We start from the raw sequence: 22,878 nt of genomic DNA, 5'->3' as shown, positions 1-22,878 counted from the left end.
TGGTTGGTACTTATGGAGTGGTTGCCCCCCGCCAGGCTGGGGTAGGGCAATGAGGGGGCATTGATTGTCTCCTTCATCGTTTTCACTGTTATCTTCAAACCCCAATTTCCTTCTTCGTTGATCCTTCAATCTGCGACTTTTCCTGGTGGGAGACTGTTTCTTCTTTTCCTGCCTTCGGAGTTTCTTCTGGGCTCGTCGTGCAGCGGCCTCGGCCTGGTTTGCGAAGTACTCTAATTCTTTCTGGTCCTCAGGGCTTCCTCCCGATTTTTGGTGTTTTTCCGACATCTTTCTGGCTCTATGTGCGTTCTCAGTAAGATGCAAGGCTTGCATCGTCAGTGCAGTGGTGCTTGGTTCTCTGTCGTCATCGGATGAAAAGTCCATCAGGTCTTTGTCTTCCCTTCTTTTGGGGAAGATTCTTAACTTCCCTTCGAGGATGCAGTCATCTCCATCCCTGTCCTCATCCATGCTGCTGGTGTCAAGGTACCAGGATATTATTTTTCTCCTTTCCGCCATCTGCAGGGTCTTTTCGCAACAATTGCCAGTTTCTGCTTTTCCCCACCTTCATCAGCGATGCACCGAAGTTGGGGTTCTTCTTCACATTTACTTGCTCTTTCTCTCAATTCCTTTTCTCGTCTCTCTTTTTCCTCCCTTTCTTTCCACAGGATAAAAGTCTTGTTCCCAGTACTAGCCTTTAGGGAGTGCTCTTGCTTCTGGGAGGGTTGCTCAGGTCTTGCTTTTGACAGGGATGGGGCAATGGATCTTCCAAACAGCTGGCTCTCACGGTCATCACTCTGCAATGAACAGAATGGTCTTGCCTCAAGGGGTGTTGAATTCTGGAAGGGCTGCTGACGTCCCTCTAGTGGGGAGGACAGGAGGTGCTCAGCTGGCCTTATAAGTCCCTTCACGCTGAGTTGTCCTTCCACCTGCAGGTCTCCTTCCATCTGTAATCCAGTGACAGATGTATTCGCTTGACTTACCATCATTTGGACCTCCTCAATGTCAGGATACAATTTTCCGGTAGGGGGAGCTCCAGCATAAGGTGGTGGTCTCCCAAGAAGGGCAGGGCCGCTTGGTTTTGTATCACAGAGAAGCTCCTCCTTCACAGGTGCCCCTCCCTGCTTCTTCCTGGTAGCTTCAGTCTCTCCGGCAAGCCTGTTCTGACGCCTCTGCGACTCAGCTCCATTCCTTGAAATGTTGTCGGTACATTTTCAACTCAATTTTGCTCCCCCAGCCTGGTTTCTTTTCCTTCTTGGTCAACACAGCATCAACGCACTTCAAGTAATCAGGTTTAAATGTTCCAGTCTTATCTGGCCACACATTGTTGTAACCCTCCGTCCATTTTTTCCAAGTAGACATTGTTTTGCTATATTCAGTTTCAAAATGTTTGGACATATAGTCCAGGGGGGTAACAATCTTATCCGACATTTCTGAGCAGCCCGTCAACATCACAAGATCAACCTTTCTTCGTTGCATTTGCTTTTCCCCAATACTGAATAAAAACAACCAGAAAGAGGAAAGAAAAATAACCCTTTAAATGTTTAAAAAAAAAAAAAAAATTTTTTTTTTTTTAAATAAGATATAAAATAAGAAATATAAAAATAAAGATAAAAATAAAGATAAGAAATGGAAATGAAAATAAACCTTCGGCAATGGAACTATGGAACCGCATGTGTTCCTCTTGCACCACTTTTTTATTATATATTTTTATTATATTTGAGAACAACCAACTTGTGCTAGCTCTTGGAAAATTCACAATATTCTTTAATATTTTTATTATCGTATCCTGATATGTATATTATAATTATGTATGAGAACAACCAATTTGTTCTCCCCCCTTGGAAATCCACAATATTTATTATTATTATTTATTATATATATATATATATGACCATTATTATATATGAGAACAACCAATCAATTTGTTCTCTCCCTTGGGAAATTCACAATATTAAAAACACCCTGCAGTAATCACGCATACATTTACACAAGATTCTCAAACCTTAAAATAATGTAAAAAATATGTCAATATGACACACAAAAAAAAACAAAGAGCTATAGTAGCTTGTGAAAGCAAGTATTTTACAAAATACCGTCAAAACTTCTCGTATGCGGCCTGTACCCGTGCAGCAGCCTGCCTTGCCCCTCTCTGGGTTGCTAAGGTCTTTCCAAAAGATAGGAAGCGATATGTACAATCCTCTGCACGGTGACTCTCCTCTAAAAGGAGTCTCTTGCCTTTAAATTATTAAGGCCCTGTTCCACATAAAATTCCACGTATCTCGAGTCAGTTTCGACAAGTCTGCCCGCCCGCATGCGTGCACTGCACCAACCGTCAGTATGCCCAACACAACTTCTCACTGGTTTTGGTTAGCTATATAAGGCTCATTTCTTATCATTCATGCTTTTCAACATCACACTTTTAAAAAGGCCACAACTCACCCACAGGTATCCGTCACTCCTTTACAGGTACTGCCAAAAGCTGATGGACCACGGGTAACGCCCTCACAGTCTTTTATAAAAAAGGTGACTGTTTACCTGTATCTTAGTTGTGCACTGGTCCTATTCAGGGAAGAACACCGTGTCCCATCAGCCGTCAGCAGTCCCGCTTCAGAAGATTGGTTCCCGGGTTTCGGCACCAAATGTTGAGGAAATATTTTTTGTCTCTTTTCCTCCTCGACCCTTTTACGTAGGTGAAGTTGTTTTGGCAGCAATGATGTTGAAAAAATATTCAGACTCAGTAGTTGCTCATTATAAATCTTTAGTTAAAAATAAAACAGATTAATCCGGGGAGTCTGTGCGCTCCAGAATACTTCCAGAGATCAGAGAATTCCAAAGTAACAGTAGGAAGTATCCTAGTCTTTATACATTATAGCTAACCAATCATTTGTCATAAATCATCACATTGTCTCTCTTAACCCGCCTTAATATTTTCTGTCACTCTATGAAAGCTGAGCTGTCTTAACCTTTCGCCTATATAATGATGCAGGCAAATTGAGCTGGTGATCACTAACTCAAAACATCTCTTTGCAAAGACCCACATCTCTTGGGCTGCATCACAGAGTCAAAACAGGCCGCATCCAATGCCATGGTTTGTAAACACCTGATTAAGTGTTCTCTGCACTTTCATTAAACAGACTGTACTTTGCAGCTCAATGTGTTTTAACAGACACACAGTTCTAATTGCTCAAGATGACTGACTTATTTATTTTAACATAATTAATAATAATTCTTCAAACAGTATGGCTTATCATTGTAGTACTAAACAGCATTTGAAATATAGTATAGAGATATATAGTAACATTTAGGAAAGGGTATTTTTGCACATGATTCTGAAAGTATTTAAATCAAACTTCATCATTCCTGATTTTCAATAAGGGCATTTTGATCAAACTTCAACAGATGCCTCATGTGGGGTATTCGAGGGATAGTACCACCCAAACTATGCCCCCGGGTTTTGAGGGAGCTTCACACCGCACACCCAGGTGTAGTGAGGATGAAAAGCTTGGCTCAGAGTTATGTCTGGTGGCCAGGCATCGACTCTCAGATAGAGCTCCAGGCCAGATCGGCCTATAGCATAGTGGTTAAGATAAACTACAGCGTAGTGGTTAAGGTAAATGACTGGGACACACAAGGTCGGTGGTTCTAATCCCGTTGTAGCCACAATAAGATCCGCACAGCCGTTGGGCCCTTGAGCAAGGTCCTTATCCCTGCATTGCACCAGGGGAGGATTGTCTCCTGCTTAGTCTAATCAACTGTATGTCGCTCTGGATAAGAGCATCTGGCAAATGCCAATAAAAATCCTGCCCTACCTGCCAGCGGGTTCAAAAAGAGCCAGCGTTTGCTCCTTTACACCCTTGGATGTGGCCTTCCGGTCCTTGGGAAAGGATTCATGTGGACTTTGCGGGCCCATTTGAAGGACATTCATACTTGGTGGTTGTGGATGCACATTCAAAGTGGTCCGAAGTGCATATTATGGACAGCACTACAGCGAGCAAGACCATCCAAGTACTGATGGGCCTTTTCAGTCGTTATAGCAGCGACAACGGACCTAAATTCTGTTCTGAAGAATTCTCTGCATTCCTGAAGTCCAACAGGGCTAAGCACATCCGCTCAGCGCCGTACCACCCTGCTACCAATGGGCTGGCCAAGCATTTTGTGCAGACTTTAAAACATCCCTTAAAATCTTACAGAGGCACCGCACCTGTACGACATTGAGTTGACATGTTCCTGTTAACATACTGCAACACCCCCCCACGCCACAACGAAGGAACCGCCCGCTATACTGTTCATGAAGCGAAAGCTGCGTTCTTGGCTGGACTTCCTTAAGCCCAGTGTGACTGCACCAATCACAGGATTCCCTAGAGCAGCAATGCCGCCAACAGCACTCCATTTAGACGTATTGATGTTGGGGAGCCTGTCCTTGTTCGTGACTATCGAAAGTGGACACGAGGTGTCGTAATGGCACAAATGGGGCCGGTGTTGTACAGGGTAAATGTAGGAGCACAGGGAGTATGGAAACGCCATGTAGATCAGTTGTTAGCATGTTCAGAGCAAGCACACCAGGACACTACAGGCTCAGCTGTGCACCTTCCCTCCAGCCTCCCTGTGTTACCCTGCACGTTACAGAGAGGAGTGAATTGACTGAAATTGTGATACAGAGACACAAGAGTCTGATTTTAGTTTTAGGAGGTATGGGTTCTCACATAGAAATTATATACTGAAAAGAAATGCGACTCCCAGTCCTTATTTAGTGTAAAAGAGAGTCAGACATCGTACACAGACTGTCAGATGGCTTCAGGTAACTATATTATTTTTTGAATGTAATTCTTTTTCATTTGTTTACAGGTTGCTGGTAGATGATGAGTGAAACCACACTTCTTTCCTTTGTGCTGCAACTGCTAATGAGTAAGTACTATTTCATGCATGTTCATAATGGCTTTTCCACTATCAGAGATAATGACGGCTCACAGTCCTCTCTGACTAAATCGACCCTCATTAATGAAGTGAACTTTCGCAAATTCAACGGAATACATAATCAGCCACCTATATAATGTCTCCACTCTTTATTTTCGTGATCCACCCTTAAATGCATCTGCATTAAGGAGAGAAGTGCACCTTGCGATGATAGAAATGATAGAATCTCTTATACATAGTCCCCCCCCCCCCCAATGTTTGGGCATAAAAGTATTGGACAGTATTGATGGACATTAGGCTACCAGCCGCTGGGTATCTTCCGGTCTGGTGATGATCTGCCAGGCTTGTACTTCAGCCATATTCAGTTCCTGCTTGTTTCTGGGACTTTTTGCCTGTAGTAGCCTCTTCAGCATGTAAAGTGTATGTTGAATTGGATTCAGATCTGGTGATTGACTCGGCCAGTCAAGGATTTTCTCCTTTTAGGCCATCAAAAACCTGGCTTTATCTGAGCAGATTCTGTAAACTTCAGAATTCATTGTTCTACTTCTGTGTGCAGTCACATCATCGATGTAGACAAGGGAGCTGATTGGAGAGTCTAAATTGCCCATAGGTATGAGTGTGTGAGTGAATGGTGTGTGTGCCCTGCGATGGACTGGCGATCTGTCCTGGGTGTATTCCAGCCTTTCGCCCAATGTATGCTGGCATAGGCTCCAGCCCCCCTGCGACCCTGTTCAGGATAAGCGGGTTAGGATAATGAATGAATGAATGAATGAATTAATGAATGAATTTGCTCCCAAATTGAGGGGAAATCAGAAACAAAATTTGAATTGTTTTTCAAAAAATGAAACCCATCTGTTCAGCAAATACTTGTAGTATCTTAAAGTGGGGCCATATACAAATGGTGCTGTCATTTTTAAACGGTTCAGCCAATATGGATGAAAACACCCTGAAATTAAGCTGAGAGTCTGCACTTAAACCTAATTGTCATTGTATCCTTTCCAACTCAAAGTGCTAGATTACAGAACCAAAATAACAAAAAAGGTGACACTGTCCAATTAATTATGGTGCTCACTGTATAATGTTCTTGATTATGACCAGGGACCCATGTCCCCCATTCCTGGGGAAAATAGAAAATGGAAAATGGAAAATGAAATGCCATGATGTAGGAGAATAAAATTAGAACTGGCCATTCAAGCCATCTACTGTTTATAATGGGTAAGGGGTCTTCCCCAGCTTACCTCCAAAAAATCATCAGACCCTATACCCCTGCCAGACCTCTTCGTTCAGCCTCCACAGGCCGCTTGGCACCTCCCCCTCTCCCAACCTCCACCTCACGCTCACGACTACTGTCTGTTCTGGCTCCACGGTGGTGGAATGAACTCGCCGTTGAGGTCAGAACTGTAGAATCTCTCCCCACCTTCAAGCGCAAACTGAAGACGCACCTCTTCAAGCAGCACCTCTCCCCATCCCTCCCTACCTCCCTGTGAACCTTATTTGTTGTCTTTGTGATTTACTTTGTGTGTCGGTATTTTTAGTTGGCTAGGTAAGCAGTGTTTGGATAGTTAAGTTTGGTCACTTTTGCTTTGTTGTTTGTTTATTTGTTTGTTTGTTTAAAAAAAAGAAAAAAAAAAAGGAAGGAATTATTTTGAATAAATGGACTACTGATTGAGTGCGTGACCTGCTTGATTGTGTAGGCCTATGGGCTACCGGTTTTGTGTTTTTTGTTCATAAGCTCTGTTTGTTGGCAGGGCACCTGTTGCTGGGTTCATACTCTGTGGAAGCTGGGATTCCACAGCACGTTCGGCCCATACAAAGTGAGTTTTGCTTCATAACAGCTTTGTTTTTAATATGCCAATTTTATTTTGTCGTCAGACATATGATAATATAATTGTGTAATATTAGATAAACTGCAGCTATGCGTGTGCAGACACATTCGGATAATGCAAATTGTCTTATTTAAAGAAAATTCTTGCTGTTGGATACTGTCGCCTCACAGCAAGAGGGTTAGCTCCAGCCCCCTGACTAGTCTGGCCAGGAACAAGCAGTATAGAAAAATGGATGGATGGTTGGAAGTCCATTTTTTTTACTCCATGAACACCCAGAGGGAAACAAAAAGCGAAAATGCTGGGAACTTATAACTGAAAACGCAGATCATGACAATCTCTCAATTTGTGTTGCTTCTCTTTGTTTGTAGCAATAAGTTGCGAGGAGTGCTTGGACGTTTCCTGCGAAAATGTAACCGCAGTCTGGCAACCACTTAGTGACAACGGCCCAGTGTGGAGCAGAGACACCTTGGGGAATGCCATTCCAGAGTGTGGGATCTACACACCGCCTTCTGGAACATGGTACCACATCTGCAAGAAAAAACAACATGTTTTCATGGTGACCAACGATTCAGTGGCAGGTCTCACCTTCATTTTTGAAACACCAGAACGGGCCCTCAGGTCTGAAAGAAAGACTGGAGAAGGTGAGCAGGAATGCCTCGCACATCGACTAACATTGCTGTAATTATCACAAGGATCAGGCACTGTATTTGCAGTGTAATATCGGTTAGCTTAATATCTGTTGAATATGAAATGCAAGTGTATGTTCTGAGCACTTGTAATTTGATTACAGAATGCCCCATGTTGGAGTCAGAGCTGGAGTCAGAGCCAAAGGAAATAGGTAATGTGCCCCATACAGCAGTATTCCATTAGAGCAGGGGTACACAACTCCGGTCCTGAGTCTGCGTAATGCTTTTTGTCCCAACCAATTGCCTTGTTTTTAATTTGCTGACAGGTTATTATAAATTACCCTGGTTCAAGCCTGTACTTGAGCACAGTAAAATCATTAGGATACATTGCAGTCTGCAGCTGTAGCCGGTACTCGTACAGATGAGTGAATCAATTAAATAATTAAGACCAGGAGTTGGCACAAAGTACTGAGACGGATTGGCTCTTGTTGTGCACCCCTGCTGTGGAGCAACTACAGGACATTTACAGTGCAGTTCATATGTATTTCGACAGTTGGTACAAATTCTGGTCTTTTGGCTCTGTACTCCAGCACATTGGATTTAAAACAATAAATCTGAGGTTAAAGTGCACTCTGTCCTATTTAATTTGAGGATATTGACATCCATATCAGGTGATGCGTGAAGGAATCACAGCCCTATACTTACCCCCATTTTATGGAACTAAAAGTAACTGGACAGTTGGTGTCTCCGCTGCTTCTGATTAGTCAGCTATTTTAAACCGCTTCCTTTGTGCGGGTATAAGGGCTATCAGTGTAGCTAGCTATCAAAAGCCTAGAATCAAGACTTGATCAAGACTTGATACTGAAATGTGGGTACTTATACCTATGCTATGGAAGCGACTGAATACATCGGACTAATCAGAAACCGCTGAGAAGCCAACTGTCCAATTACATTTGGTCCCCAAAATTTCGGAAATTATGTATAAAAAGGAATGTAATTCTGACATGGATCACTAAATGGGTATGTAAATACCCTTAAATGTGGCAGTCTGCACTTTGACCTGATCTTCATCGTTTCATTTCAATTCCAATGTGCTGGAGTACAGAGTCAGAAGAACAGAAATTGTACCACTCTCCAAATACTTACAGACTGCACTGTATGCAGAATCTCTTGTTACCTGCATCTATAATACAATAATACAATTGCATCTAGCCACATCTTGTTAACTGACACATGTCATGTCGTTTCAGAATTCCCCACATCGGAGCCAGAAAAAGGTAATGTACCCCAGGCAGCCACGAATGAACATTAATGCTTTAAAGACTGAAGCGGGAGTTGGAGCAGTACTAACTTCTGCGATATGACGTATACAAGAGTGCAACAGATCTTTCGGGGGAATTTTTAAAGGGGCCTGGGAGTCTATTTGTCTAATGTGAAATGTGCAGGCAGGACTTAAAATGAGGATGCACGCTGCTTATGGAGTTCGCTGCCAAAACGTTTTGCTGCCGAACTGTTTCGTTAAAGTAAATTGAGATTTGTAAAGGAATTCAGAGAGACATACATGAGAAACATGAATTCTCTGATTTGTACATAGTTCATCACATTTTGGTAAATTTCTGCAAATCCAATTCATTTTTTTCAAACTTTTCACTTTTCACTTTGCTTTCATATGAATCTCACTTCAAGTATGCATTGTTTTTTAACGCACAGACTTCTGTCAGTCTAGATGCACTTGAATAAAACAAGAATGTTTGAAACCATTGTAACCATTGAATACCCCTTTTTACAAAGTACGTGCTAACACTTAAGCTGCTTTCACATGATCAGCGTCAAAACACTCAACACGGCATCAAGCCGTTAAAATCCTATGGAGGGAGCGTTGAAGCCTGACTTGGCAGCCTGATGTTGCGCACAGCTCAAAATAAAGCCAATGTGTATGGCAAACCATTTTAACATTTCTTTCTTTCTTTTTCTTGATATAAAAATTTTTTCAAATATGATGTCAGAATGAAAACATAAAAACAGGGAGAATAAAATAGAAAAAGAAAACAATGTATATTGAAATGAAAACACAAATAAAATAGTATAAAAGAGTCAATAAGTAAGAAGTAAAATAAGTAAAACAAATAAAATAGGATAGTAAATAAAATAGTTTGAAAGAGTCAATAAATAATAGGTAAAAATAAGTATAATAAAAAATAATAATCAAATGAATAAAAAATTTATTAAAAGCCGAAATTAAAAAGTTTTCAGCTGTTTTTTATTTTATTTGCCGACTGAGTTTATTCTAATGTTTTGTGGGAGAATTCCAGAGCTCCAGAGCTTTGCTGCATAATGGTGCATGAGAAAGGTATTCCGTTCGACTCATCTCTATGCTAGCTTAACTGTTAGCGGTGTGCAAAGAAGCAGCTGGCGACTTTCGGAGGAGAATCTTGGATGTGTATGCTGTCTTGAAACAGCAGTGAGGTTTGCAGCATGAATGCAGCTGCAACTTGAGAATTCCAAATTGGGATGGCCATTGGATATGCTTAACCCCAAGTTTGGTGCCAAATTTATTTATTTTATTTAATAAAAAAGTTATTGATAAAGCTGGTCTTTTTATCACATTGTGTTCAGACGTGTAAATTGGTACTGCTCAATGGATTTGTTCCAGTAAAAACCCTCAAACATGCTTTTTTTTCGTGTTCAGATTGAAGAAGGAAAGACGTATTTAAAAGAATAAAGATCACAAGGGAACTGGAAGCAGGATGCTTAAAGAAGTTTTATCTCACAATGTTCCTTTGTCCTCCGCAGATTGCTGTGGGACGCCAGTGGAACCCAGGAACAGACTGTTTCTGCTTGTACCACTATTAGCTATATCATTAGTGGCACTGGCTTGCTTAGCCATTGTTGTCTTCCGGTACAAAAACAGCCTGTCGCATGGACCTGGGAAAGTTGACGGTCCCGTTTGAACAGAACCGGTTGCAGAGGAAGAAGAAAGCTCACAGTCCAAAGACATGCACGTTAGGCTGATTGGAGAGTCTAAATTGCCCATAGGTATGAGTGTGTGAGTGAATGGTGTGTGTGCCCTGCGATGGACTGGCGACCTGTCCAGGGTGTATTCCTGCCTTTCGCCCAATGTATGCTGGGATAGGCTCCAGCCCCCCTGCGACCCTGTTCAGGATAAGTGGGTTAAGATAATGGATGGATGGATGGATGGATGGATGTCATTCAGATTAGTCATAAGTGGTGCAATTTTGAGCATCTCAGTGCGATGTGTGCTAAACCCGGCAGTGTGGCATGGAAATTGGAATGCTGCTACTGTATGTATAGACCATTCCATTTTCCATATGCTTAGCCCTTATTCCATGCCACATTTATGCCACATTTATATTATCCGCAAATACATCACAATTATATCCAACTGTATTAATTTAACAATGAAAATGGACAAAATTACAGTTCATAAATAATTTTATTCACCAAACTTTTATTTTGATAAATGCGAACCGGAAGTCTCCAATTGTGGCCAGCAACATTTGCCAACTTCATGGAGCTGAAAATAACAGACAGAACAGACTGAATACGCATGAGCTTCATTGTTTCTATGAGGATGGCACTTATGTATAGATTGTATTGATATTGTATAGATATTGTTACTTGTATAGGTATTGTTGTTTTTGTATTCTAGCTGCAATTGTGGTATGCTAGTTTGACAGTTGATTGTACGCTTAAAGGGTTCTGATTTTCTGCATGTTTACACTAGGACTCGGAACTATACTGTCCTCTCAGGTCCTCTTTGCGATTGTTCTTGTGTTTAATTTGCACTTTGTTGTACGTCGCTCTGGATAAGAGCGTCTGCTAAATGCCATGTAATGTAATGTAATGTAATGTAAAAGGACAATGTCTTCCACTGGGGGCGACATGGCTCAGGCAGTAAGAGCGGTCGTCTGGCAGTCGGAGGATTGCCGGTTCGATTCCCTGCCTGGGCTATGTCAAAGTGTCCCTGAGCAAGACACCTAACCCCCAAAATGCTCCTGACGAGCTGGTCGGTGCCTTGCATGGCAGCCAATCGCCGTCGGTGTGTCAGTATGTGTATGAATGGGTCAATTAATCGCCATCGGTGTGTGTGAGTGTGTGTATGAAAAAAAAAAAACACTGCTGCTCCGAATAATTTAGGCATTTATATAGCACCTTTATCCAAAGCGCTGTACTCTGGATAAGAGCATCTGCCAAATGCCAATAATGTAATTGAATGTAATATTGTATGTCAAAAGTGCCTTTACTTTTTAAATAAAAATAGAATATATTAATATTGCTAGTTTTTGTCCATTTGTGATTTTGTATACAGGGTCTGCAGACCCATTCGTTTCCTAGACACCTTAACCAGTTCCCTTTTCCAATTCTGTGGTCGGGATGCAAGTAACTGATTATAACTCTGCACCAACCTGTAGTAGTTTGTTCATATGACATAAGTTTACCTTCTTCAGTTAAAATATAATTTAGAAAGATAATTATATTCTCAAACCATTGTTTCATAAATATCCTATTACTATACTTGACTTGGACCATATAATCTGCTGAGCTATTTGGTCACCTTCTTCTGGTGGGTGATACTGGAATTGTAACCAGTTTTGTATGGATTCACTGAGAAATATAGACAAATCGAAATGCATTTTTTTCTAAACCATTTGAAGTGGACATAATTGAGCTGTAAATATGCCAGAAGGCCACCCTTAAACAAGGGATGAGCCTGTCCAAGTTACCTACTACTAAACCAGTGAGGATTTGAGCACAGTTTCCCAATTAGTGACAATATCAAAAAAGAATGTAATACTTTATGTTCAATAATTGTACCCCTCCACAGTCATATGTATTATATTGGTATGTTCATTTGATTTTATCTGGTTTCCCAATCCATCTATCCATCCATCCATTCATTATCTTAACCCGCTTATCCTGAACAGGGTCTCAGGGGGGCTGGAGCCTATCCCAGCATACATTGGGCGAAAGGCAGGAATACACCCTGGACAGGTCGCCAGTCCATCGCAGGGCACACACACCATTCACTCACACACTCATACCCATGGGCAATTTAGACTCTCCAATCAGCCTAACCTGCATGTCTTTGGACTGTGGGAGGAAACCCACGCAAACAAGGGGAGAACATGCAAACTCCACACAGAGAGGCCCTGGCCGACTGGGATTCCAACCCAGGACCTCCTTGCTGTGAGGCGGCAGTGCTACCCACTGCACCATCCGTGCCGCCAGTGTTTCCCATTCCAGATAAACTTAAATATTTTATGTTCAAAGAGTTCAAAAAATGAATCGCCAGGACTAGATAAAGACACTTTACACAGCAACTGAAGGGAAGAAAAATGTACAATATCAGCCCTTAGCCCCCAAATAGCATATGGGGCAAACAACTCCCTCGTAGGAGAAAAACCCTCAGACAGTGGCGAAAAAACTCCCCGATGGGAGGAAGAAATCTTGAGAGGAACCCCATGCTCCACTGGCCTGTTGGTTAAGATGGTAACAGTTCAGGTATTAAACTAGCAGGTAATCTAGAGTCAACATGGATGGATTCAAAGGGGAGGGAGGTGAATCTGTATCTGTGCCGAAGCATGGAGACGAGCAGGGCTGCAGCAGTCCATGACTTCAGGACAGAGTGAAATGTTCTCTTGCACAGAACTGAATAAAACGGTGTATATATATGCTTCTCCCGGACAAACGAGAAGGTCAAAACAGTCCAGCAGGTGGTAGCATTGTTTCCACTTTAAAATTGTTGAGGAAACCGCTAATTGTTAGGTGAACTGTCTCTCTTTCTCTCTCACAAACTTTGCGAATCACACTTCGGAGAATCGTTATTGAGAAGTACATCGTCACAACTAACTCCAATTCATCATGTAATCAGTATATGAAACTCAAATATTACACTGCAATATTGTTCCTTTAAAGCATGGATGATGGCTATGGCTGCGCGTTAGGTATTACGCCTGCGGGATTTTGTTAATAGGCCTGCTTTTATAATATAATCTCGATTTAGGGTGCATTGCCCAACAACAAACTACTGCAACGCATGACTTATTACTGTCTGCTAAACTAGGCTACAAGAAACCGCCAACGAACCAACACGCAATTATAATAAATCACTGAGATTTAATGTAAATATCAATCACAGTTCGTCACTGAACCTCTGCGTTCGAGACAAAAAAAAACTTGGCATTCCGTGCCGTGGACCAGCCCAAGTGACGTCATGTGTGTTCAGCCATAACTTTACCTGGAGCAGGTGCACGTTTATACTTTGCAGCGAGCACTGCGCGTGGAACAGGTGCCTGCGTTTCCAGCGCTGAAATAGAACCCCGCGCCTTCTTATTTCGGGTATGTCTACAACACTGAAATCATTGTTTTATTGCTGTAACCGACGTGACTACCTTTATAGAATATAGTCTACTCAACGTGTTTGATTAAGTCAATGTTATGGCGGATGTGAATGGTATATTTTGCATATATAGGCTACATATCGTAACATTGGCAAATTATAAAAGTACGTTACTGACATAACATACTTTTTATGTCACGTCATGACATCGTTAACAGTTTTGCGTCATAACGGCTACTAGACTACTTCTAGAAAGCAAATCGAACCTCGAATCGAACCGCTATTGGGTGCCATGCGAGGAAGACGAACCACGGGTAGCTATTTATATTTATTTATTCAGATTTATTCTATTACATCAAAACTGAAACCAAAGTACCCAAGTAGGCTATAGCTACTAGTCTATAGCACGATTGTGAGAGTTGATGGATGTAGCCTATTACAGTGGACAGATTTTCAAAAAATGTCAGGAAGCAGAGATTTTTTTACAAAGTTGACGTAAATTTATTTTGGACATGAGACCTAGATATGTCTTAATCGGTAAAGACACGTGCTTATAAAAAAAAGCCGGGAGGAAATCTCGGGAGGAACTCGGGAGGAATCTCGGAAGGATGGGCTCCCCGTCTATAGTCGGTGTTGGGTTGGTAGACCTATACCGTTAGCGCACACTCCCCAGAAAACGTGCCGCAACACATTAGTCCGCTGTAGCATGCTTAAACAGAACTGGTTTGGCCAGTCAATGTTTTGTCCACAGACAGTAAACAGGTGTTCCATTGGATCGATTATCGCATCTAGCTTGTTCAAAATTTTTTGAGTAGGGACCGGAGATTATTCTTACACTTTTTGTTCCAACACGTATTCACAACCATCCCAAAACCAGGCTGCCATTACATAGCATGGCTATAAGAGGAACATAGGTCTGGACAGTAGTGATCATATTACCACAACTCATCCCTTATTCGTCAAATTGATGGTGTTTCAACTAACCCGATGTTTAAACCATCCCTGCGCTCCGCTACAATGAAACTGATTTTGAAAAAAATATCTTTATTTATCAATAGTTGCAGTTCTTGGCCTGACCTACCGAGGACCATGGCAGACGCATCAGGCACTGGAGTGCTGAGGTGCCTCGTGATCTTTGGATGCGTGTTCACTGCTGTAAGATTCGTAGCTGATTCATGTTGTTTCAAAATTCATGTTTATAATTTTTCAGCCTTATATAACATCATTAGGACACCATGAGTATATTTTAATATATACTCAGTGAGCACTTTATTAGGTATTTATTAGACTTCACTTAGAGGCTTGATGCGTAATGCATGGTTATTTGCGTATTTCCTGTCAGCTTTGCCCAGTCTGGCCAAATCTGACCATTCTCCTGAGACCTCTCTCATTAACAAGGCATTTCTGCTCACTGGATGCTCATTTTTCGCACCATTCTCTGCAGAGACTGTCGTGCTTGAAAATCCCAGGAGATCGACAGTCAAAGTAACTTAGATCAACATTTCCCCCCCATTCTGATGGTGGACGTGAACATCAACTGAAGCTCCTAACCCATATATGCATGATTTCATGCATGGCACTGCTGCCACACAATTGGCTGATTGGATAATCGCATGAATAAGTATGTGTACAGGTGTTCCTAATGTAGTGCTCAGTGAGGGTGTTGTTAGTAAAACAAAGTTTTACCAGGAACCAGTAAGATGACCATTGTCACAGGAAGAAGCAGATCCGATGTTCGTCATTAGAAAACAGGAAAGTTTATTACAATGAGGAAAATGTTCCTAAGAGCAATGGTGTTTGGGATGTTTTAAAGGATTACATTTGCATATATTCAAATATGTCTACAAATCCAAGTGTAACCTCTGATTGGTTGTAAGGAATTGCGCCTATCCCGAGCACCTCGGATTGGGCCATTCAAATCCTTAATGGTTGTGAGGCCTTGCCCCGCTCCCCCCTGGAGTCCAGTGGAAAATCCCCAGAGGGGGAACCTTGAAACTGATAGCGGTCATATCATATGTGAAGTGGTCCAATACACAAATTTGTCTGTCTCCCAACAGTGTGTTTCGCCGTCTCCCGTTTTCCAAAACGTCTTTCGTCCGTGTCTTCAGCCCCCTCTCACGCCTTCCGCCTTCCCCGCTTACCCCCGCTTTCTCTCCTCTGCAGATGTGCGGTCTGGCTCTCATGGCCGTGTCCATATGGCAGGTGGTGGACCCGCACGGCCTGTACCCGATCGCTGACGTGTCGGGGAAGGACGACATCTTCGCCGGGGGCTGGATCGCCATATTCACGGGCTTCTCCTTCTTCTGCGTGGCCGTCTTCGGCATTTTCGCCGCCCTCAGGAAAAGCCGCGGCTGGATGATGGTGGTGAGCGTCCATAGTTCGGGGCAATCCGACCGATTTGAAGAAATGTGGTTTCATTGTGAGGAGAAAAAACGCTCACGCATCACTCAGTTTAATCGTAGTGCTGCAGCAGTGTATCTGCATATGTGTAGCCTACTGCATGCTAATCGTTTAAAACATTCTAAAATAAAGGTACAATAGGTAAGATTTTTGAGTTAAAACATTTTTGCAAGACCATTGTAAATTCCTTCCCATCATTGAAAAAGGCTCACTGACATGTTGACTCGCCCTCTGCCTGTGTTTATAGTCCTGAAATTCTGGTTTCAAAATATGCAGTTGACGGGCCGGCACTCTGTATCAAAACATTGCATAGCTGTACGATAATTCAAGCTCATTGGTTTAAATTTGTTCTAAGAAGGGGGAGGGATAAACAGTGTTTTGGTTTGAGCGTGTTTGTTGCTGCAATTCCTCTCTTGACCGTTAGAAGTCCAAAATCACCTATTGTACCTTTAATGACTTATTATTTCTTTAGGATGAGGCCAGATAACCTAAACACACACAATTCACAGCATAAACTAATCCTTGTCCCCGTAGAATGTCCCAGCAGCAACGTTAATTAATTCCCAATTAAGGAAACATTAATTGTAGAATATTTATCTCTGGTGTTTATGAGATTTTAGAGAAATGCTTGATGGGAATGGGGATGGCAAAATGTTTTTTGCCAGAAATGGCAGAATTTTACACTTTGTTTCTTGTTTCCGTTTTGTCTCTGTTCCTTTTCTGAAGTACCTGATCTTGATGGTGATCATCTACGTTTTCGAGTGCGCATCGTGCATCACTGCCGCGACTCACAGAGACTTTGTAAGTGAGCATTTTCACGCACAGATCTGCGGACTAACCAGAAGGATGACTCAGCATACTAACGTACATTTTCAGAGATTCTGATTGGCCACTGAAACTGCATTGCACCTGGTCACAAATGTTCACAAGTGTAATGCTTTAGAGTCCATGGAAATGAAACAGGCTTTCTAGGTAGTCTATAGCAATACCTTTGACTTTCGTGCACTCACCTGGATTTCACTGACATTACACAGTGAACAGTGAACCTGTTGGATCTTGCTATGTTTTTTATTTGAACTAGCGGCGAGGGCCCAGATCGTAATGGGCGAAGACAGTGACAATTTCAAATCCCCATAATGAGTGAAACAACAGCAATCAACTTGTTTGAACTCATTAAAACTCTGCATCAGAATACAGCCATTCATTCAAATGAACTGATGAAATACTGTAGTTCCGCTCACTTTTCTCATATGCCCACTACTGTTCAATTAATTTTAGACTTTGTAAATATTTTTGGTTTGAGGTCACACCAGGTCATTGAAATGTTACCCTTTACTCTTTTTTTTCGGTTTTATTTTGACGCTGTTCTTCCCCAGCTGGTGGGCAACAGTAATCTGGTGAAGAAACAGATGCTGAAATACTATGCAGAAGACAGCGAATCCGGGGCACGGATCACGAAAACATGGAACAGGGTCATGGAAGATGTAAGTCAGTAGGTTTAAAAATGTACCTCGTACCTCTGACCTCTGGCAGGTGTTACCCACACACACAACCAGCATGATGGGAGGGTGAGGTTACATGAACCCCACAGAATGTGGACCAATCAAAAATGTTTGTGTTCCACAGAAAAACCACACTGGTTGGTCAGGAATATGTTATGGTGGCTCCACCCTCATTTGGATTCATGAAGTTTCAACTCTCCCATTATGCTTTCTTTCTGTGGTGACTTGCACTGAAACAGGTTCCTATAACAGAAAAGACACATCGAACACAATGCATGTTTTTACAGCTAAACCCTGCACCCACTCCCACCTCACACACGTCCATGCCCGTTCAATTGAAAGCAGCTACTGCAGCACACAGTCGCTGTCTGACATGACATGTCCTATTCACTACGCCCCATATGTCACGGTATACCAACACAAACAGCCTGGCTGTGGCCAAACCGGTTCCTTCAGGCATTGACTGTGGGAAAGAGGTGGGATAGGATGCGTTCCAGCAGGGAAAACTAGCCAAGGTGTGTTTTAATTATCTTTTTATTCCCCCGCTATGAATGTTTGGGTGTTAACTTTTTACCTAATGTTGACTTTTTAGCTAAAGGATAGTCTTATCTAAGGCTACCATTCATTGCTTCGGCAAAAAGGTCAAATGATATCGAAGACTGGAATAATTAAGTAACTAAAGCTGTTTTTACTGTCATGATTATTTAACATAGATCTGACTATGAAACAATTCAATTAAATTCTGTTCGTTTTATATAAAGAAGACTGCCACGAAGACAGAGTAGCAGAAGGACAAACACCATACCTGAACCTCCAAAATAGCAAGCAGATATGGGAAAAAAACGTCCTCCCCAGTATGGCGGAAAACCCTCAAACACAGTGGGGAGGAGATCTCAGGAAGAACCCGGCTGCAGAGGGGGGAAGGCCGTCCTGCGCTGGCCGGCACAGCATAATGGCACAGATATCACAGAAATATGAGAAGAATTCCAAAATAACAACTGAAATGGGTCGGCCAGGTTACAAAAAAAAATGCTAGCTGGAAAAGTGGGAAGTCCAAATGAGGGGGAAATAGTACACAGTTTAAAGAGGCATGGTGAGGCATGGTGAGGCATCTGTAGCTCCAGGATGTCAGTTAACCTCGGTCACATGTGGTACTCAGTTCCTTTTCAGTTATTATTCTCTGGGTGCGACCTATGTGGAGGGGAGATCGGATTTCCTTGCATTCAGGTGCCTTTTTTCTGTTATACGTCACTGTCCCAGAGTGTTGTAGCTCATTTTGTACATGTGCAGTGCAATGTATACAAACCCACAGAGAGCGATGGAGTCAGACAGAATCAGTTACGTTAGAAACGTTTACCAGATGCTCTAGGACACCTTGATATGAAACGAGCCCTCTGGACATGGAGTGTGGTGTCCGATCTTTCTACCAGCCCAACACCAAATCTCAGAACTTTTGGAAAGCCACAGGTGTTTGGTCCTCTTTGTGGATAAGAATGGCCACCCCCACAGATGTGGCTCTGTTTTAGATCCAACATCAGGGTTGCTGCTTCTCCTTGTTCCTCAGCACTTAAGTACACAATTAATTCTCCTCATTTAGGTACCTGGGTCTGAACTGGTTATTGATCTTTAGGTGAAAATAAACAAGCAGCAGGCCTTGAGTCCCTCCAGGACCAGGGATAGGAAGCCCTGTCCTATACCCTAACCCTATACCTGTCCAATACTCTGCCTTCAATCTCACACGTTACTCTGAAGCTCCATGGTCCTCCTCCTCCTCTTCTTCCTCAGGTGCAGTGCTGTGGAGCAGACGGTCCTCTGGACTGGATTGAATACACCTCCACCTTCAGTGACAAATTTGGCCCCGTGAACCAGTGGCCCCTCAGCTGCTGCAGGAGGAACAGCAACTTTGAGGTGGCGAACCTGGAGGCCTGCAGAATTGGCCACAGCAGCAGCATCTTCACCAAGGTGAGCAGACAAAGAACTCTTTCCGGAAAGTTCTGAACTCACACTGCAGGCCCCCTTCTAATCCCCTGTGATGCATGGGATGACAATGTCTCAGACGGTAAGAGCGGTCGTCTGGCAGTCGGAGGGTTGCCGGTTTGATCCCCGCCCTGGGTGTGTCGACGTGTCCTTGATCAAGACACCTAACCCCTAAATGCTCCTGACGAGCTGTTTGGTGCCTCGCATGTGTAGCATGGTTAGCTCAGCTAGTTCACTAGTAAACATGGTGAAGTGCAGTGAAAGTGAAGGCTTGTAGCAGGTTACCTCGACAACACTCCCTGATGACGTAACCCTCAAATTAAAAAAGAAAGTTGTTGCACTTGGCTAGGGGCAAGTTTGTCTTTAGCTGACTGGTAACGCGTTTATTCAACAAATATTTGGACGAGTGAGAGGCTGGGGTTCAAATCCCACCTCGGACTCAGGCAATTTCTCACCCCTTACACATGACAGCCAATCGCTGTTGGTGTGTGAGTGTGTGTATGAATGGCTGAATGAGAAGCATCAATTGGATAAAGGTGCTATATAAATGCCAACCATTTACCATGGGCTGCACATTTCTTATTCCACCATACAGTACATTAAAAAACATGCTTCATTCCATGCTTTTTGACTTAATTCCTTGAAGAATTATGCTCGAAAGAAATACATTTTTTGTTGAGTGAAAAAAAAGTAAAAAATAAAATAAAATTGCACTTACAATGACTGTATTTTCATTTAGAACAGTGCTTCATGTGTATTTTACTAGTTATGGATGTTATGCTTTAACTATGCACTTGTAAGTCGCTTTGGATTAAAAGCGTCTGCCAAATGACTAAAATGTCAAATGTAATGTAAAATGAGTGACTGATGCATAGATACAAAAACGCATCTCGTCTTCCTCCAACTCACGTCTGTGTGAACTGAACTAAACTACTGACAAGAAGCAGTGGCCGGCATCACATGCACTGGTGAATGTGATTTGACATTCCAAATTGGGAGGAAAAGCAATTAAGAATAAAACACTGCAGATTATATGATCATTGCCGTATGGCTAGCTAACATATTACGTCCCGTTATTAAATGTGGATAGGGTATGCCTGCACATAATGTGGTGATCAGTTACAAGTAGGTACAGCCACAGCCGGGGGTACAAGCAGAATAAACGGCTCAGAATAAATCAGTTGCCAGCCTTTTATTTAACATCATCAAAAATTGCTTTAGTGATTAGACATTGAGTGATTTTTCAAAAGAAAACGTATTTATTTGAAATCTTGAATCATCTCCAAATTAATTTTCCTTTTAAAATGTGATCCAGTCAGGCACAGGTCTCCCAGCAGTTTGCACCATCTGTGATGTCGGTCCACTGTGTCAGCACTTTGCCTGTTTGACTGTAGCCTGTAGCTAAGAGGGGCACTACCTCACTGTACTTACAGGGCTGCTTCCAGCATATCCAGTCCAAGTTAAGCCTTTACACCTGGGCCGTCGGCTGGTATGGATTCGCCGTCCTCATGTTTGTGGTGAGTTTCTGGGTGTATTTATTTATGTGTCGGTACGACGAGAGCTGTGACAGCCCGGTCTGGCTTCTCCAGATGGAGCGGGGAAACGCACCATGAGCTTGACCTGACAGACTGAGCGGGCCCCGGCTGAATAGATTTCTGAAATCAGAAGTCTAGGTCATGTTGAGTCACTTACCCATTCATGCGGTTGTGATTCCGACACAGACCTAACACGCCACCTCTGCCACCTCTGTGAGGTGACATGGCTCAGGCAGTAAGAGCAGTCGTCTGGCAGTCGGAGGGTTGCTGGTTCGTTCCCCCGCCCGGGCCGCGTCAAAGTGTCCCTGAGCAAGACACCTAACCCCTAAATGCTCCTGATGAGCTGGTCGGCGCCTTGCATGGCAGCCAATCGCCGTTGGTGTGTGAATGGGTGAATGAGAAGCAACCAAATGCCAACCATTTACCATTTACCTCTCTTTCGCTCAGTTTTTCCACCTAGTGGTCGCCATGATATATTACATCAAGCTCTGAGAACCTCCACCTCCCTCCCGCCAACCCGCCCTCCAGATCGAGTCTTGCTCCTGCCTGAGGTGCCTGAATTCTGCGGCTCCTCCCAAGCGCTGCAAGCAGGAAAACAGCCAACACTTTACAATAAGGTTACGTGAACTGCCATTCATGTAGTCGTTAACTAGTTCTAATCTGTACAGCTTTGCTTATGTATTTCTAATCATTAATTCATGTTAACAACTACATCAGTTAATGCCAATTCATATCGGAATTTAAAAAAATGTATTGGTTAATGGTTTAATTATACATTTATATCCTATGGTTTGCTAGTGATTTAACTAATACATTGGGCTAATCATTACATTAGCTGTACATTAATTAATTTCTACATCAATACATTCATGTTAACAACTACATTAATGCCAAATCATGTATCCTTACTGTAAAGTGTGACCAAAAAGCCAAAAGAATTCATCAAGCAATCACTACGGATCTGTACAGCAGAGGTCAGAGAAACGCAGATGCAACAGCATAGACTATGCCCATCATTTCCAAACAAAGAATAAAGCAATAAAAGCCTGTGTTGATATTCTTGAACAGTAGCTAGAAAATAATTTTATATTTGAGTATTGTATTGAATTTTAGTAGAGGAGAATTTTCAGTTTACATTTAAAAAAGAAACTACATCTCAGTGACTTATTTCTGCTTCACTACCTTTTCTCTGTAAACTGCACATTGATTCATTATTGAAATTCAGAAACAACACGAACCACCATTTATTTATTTTAAAGAGATGAGGTGCATGTTTTCCAACATTTCAAAGTTGAAAATGAAATTCATTTTGATAAACGGGGTGCATTCGAAACCCCAAAAAACTTATTTGGATTGGCATTGTGTTGTACAGTATACAAATTTATATAATGAATGTAAAATTGAGTGATCATGAATTGTATTCACAATTAGACCAGGCTAGTATTGAACAGACTGAGCATTGCCTGCCTGATGGTTTTGTTGGTCCTAAACAAGAATATTTTTGTGGCCTTGTATGCAGTATCAACGTTGAACAACAGCTTGAATCATTCATTTTTCTTGCCGTTATCATGGTAGTCATACTCATATGAATTGTATAATCGAATGAAATGAGTATGAACATGCATCCCCGCAGAACGTGTTTTTGGATTTGTATGGATGTAATCCTCATTAAACGTAATCATTTACATTGTTCCCCTGTTCATATCGTCATCTCATTCCATAATACACGGTTTTTTCTTG

General features: G+C 42.3%; 2 protein-coding genes across 3 annotated transcripts in view; both read left to right on the top strand.

Moving 5' to 3' along the window:
• The window catches only part of LOC133132825 (CD276 antigen-like), a 137,311-nt gene that overhangs the window by 21,012 nt on the left and 93,421 nt on the right, over positions 1-22,878 (top strand). The gene's annotated exons all lie outside the window — the stretch shown is intronic.
• upk1a (uroplakin 1a) lies at positions 13,622-22,830 on the top strand. Its single transcript, XM_061228877.1, has 8 exons — positions 13,622-13,723; positions 14,783-14,879; positions 15,888-16,088; positions 16,851-16,925; positions 17,501-17,608; positions 19,412-19,588; positions 21,037-21,120; positions 21,586-22,830. Exons 2-8 carry the CDS (start codon positions 14,814-14,816, stop codon positions 21,628-21,630), a joined length of 756 nt encoding a protein of 251 aa, XP_061084861.1. The 5' UTR covers positions 13,622-13,723; positions 14,783-14,813; the 3' UTR covers positions 21,631-22,830.

Source organism: Conger conger, chromosome 1 (assembly GCF_963514075.1).
Source record: "Conger conger chromosome 1, fConCon1.1, whole genome shotgun sequence".
In the NCBI taxonomy this organism is placed as follows: domain Eukaryota; kingdom Metazoa; phylum Chordata; class Actinopteri; order Anguilliformes; family Congridae; genus Conger; species Conger conger.
The sequence above is the reverse complement of the archived record's forward strand: the minus strand, read 5'-3'. Positions and strand labels throughout refer to the sequence as shown.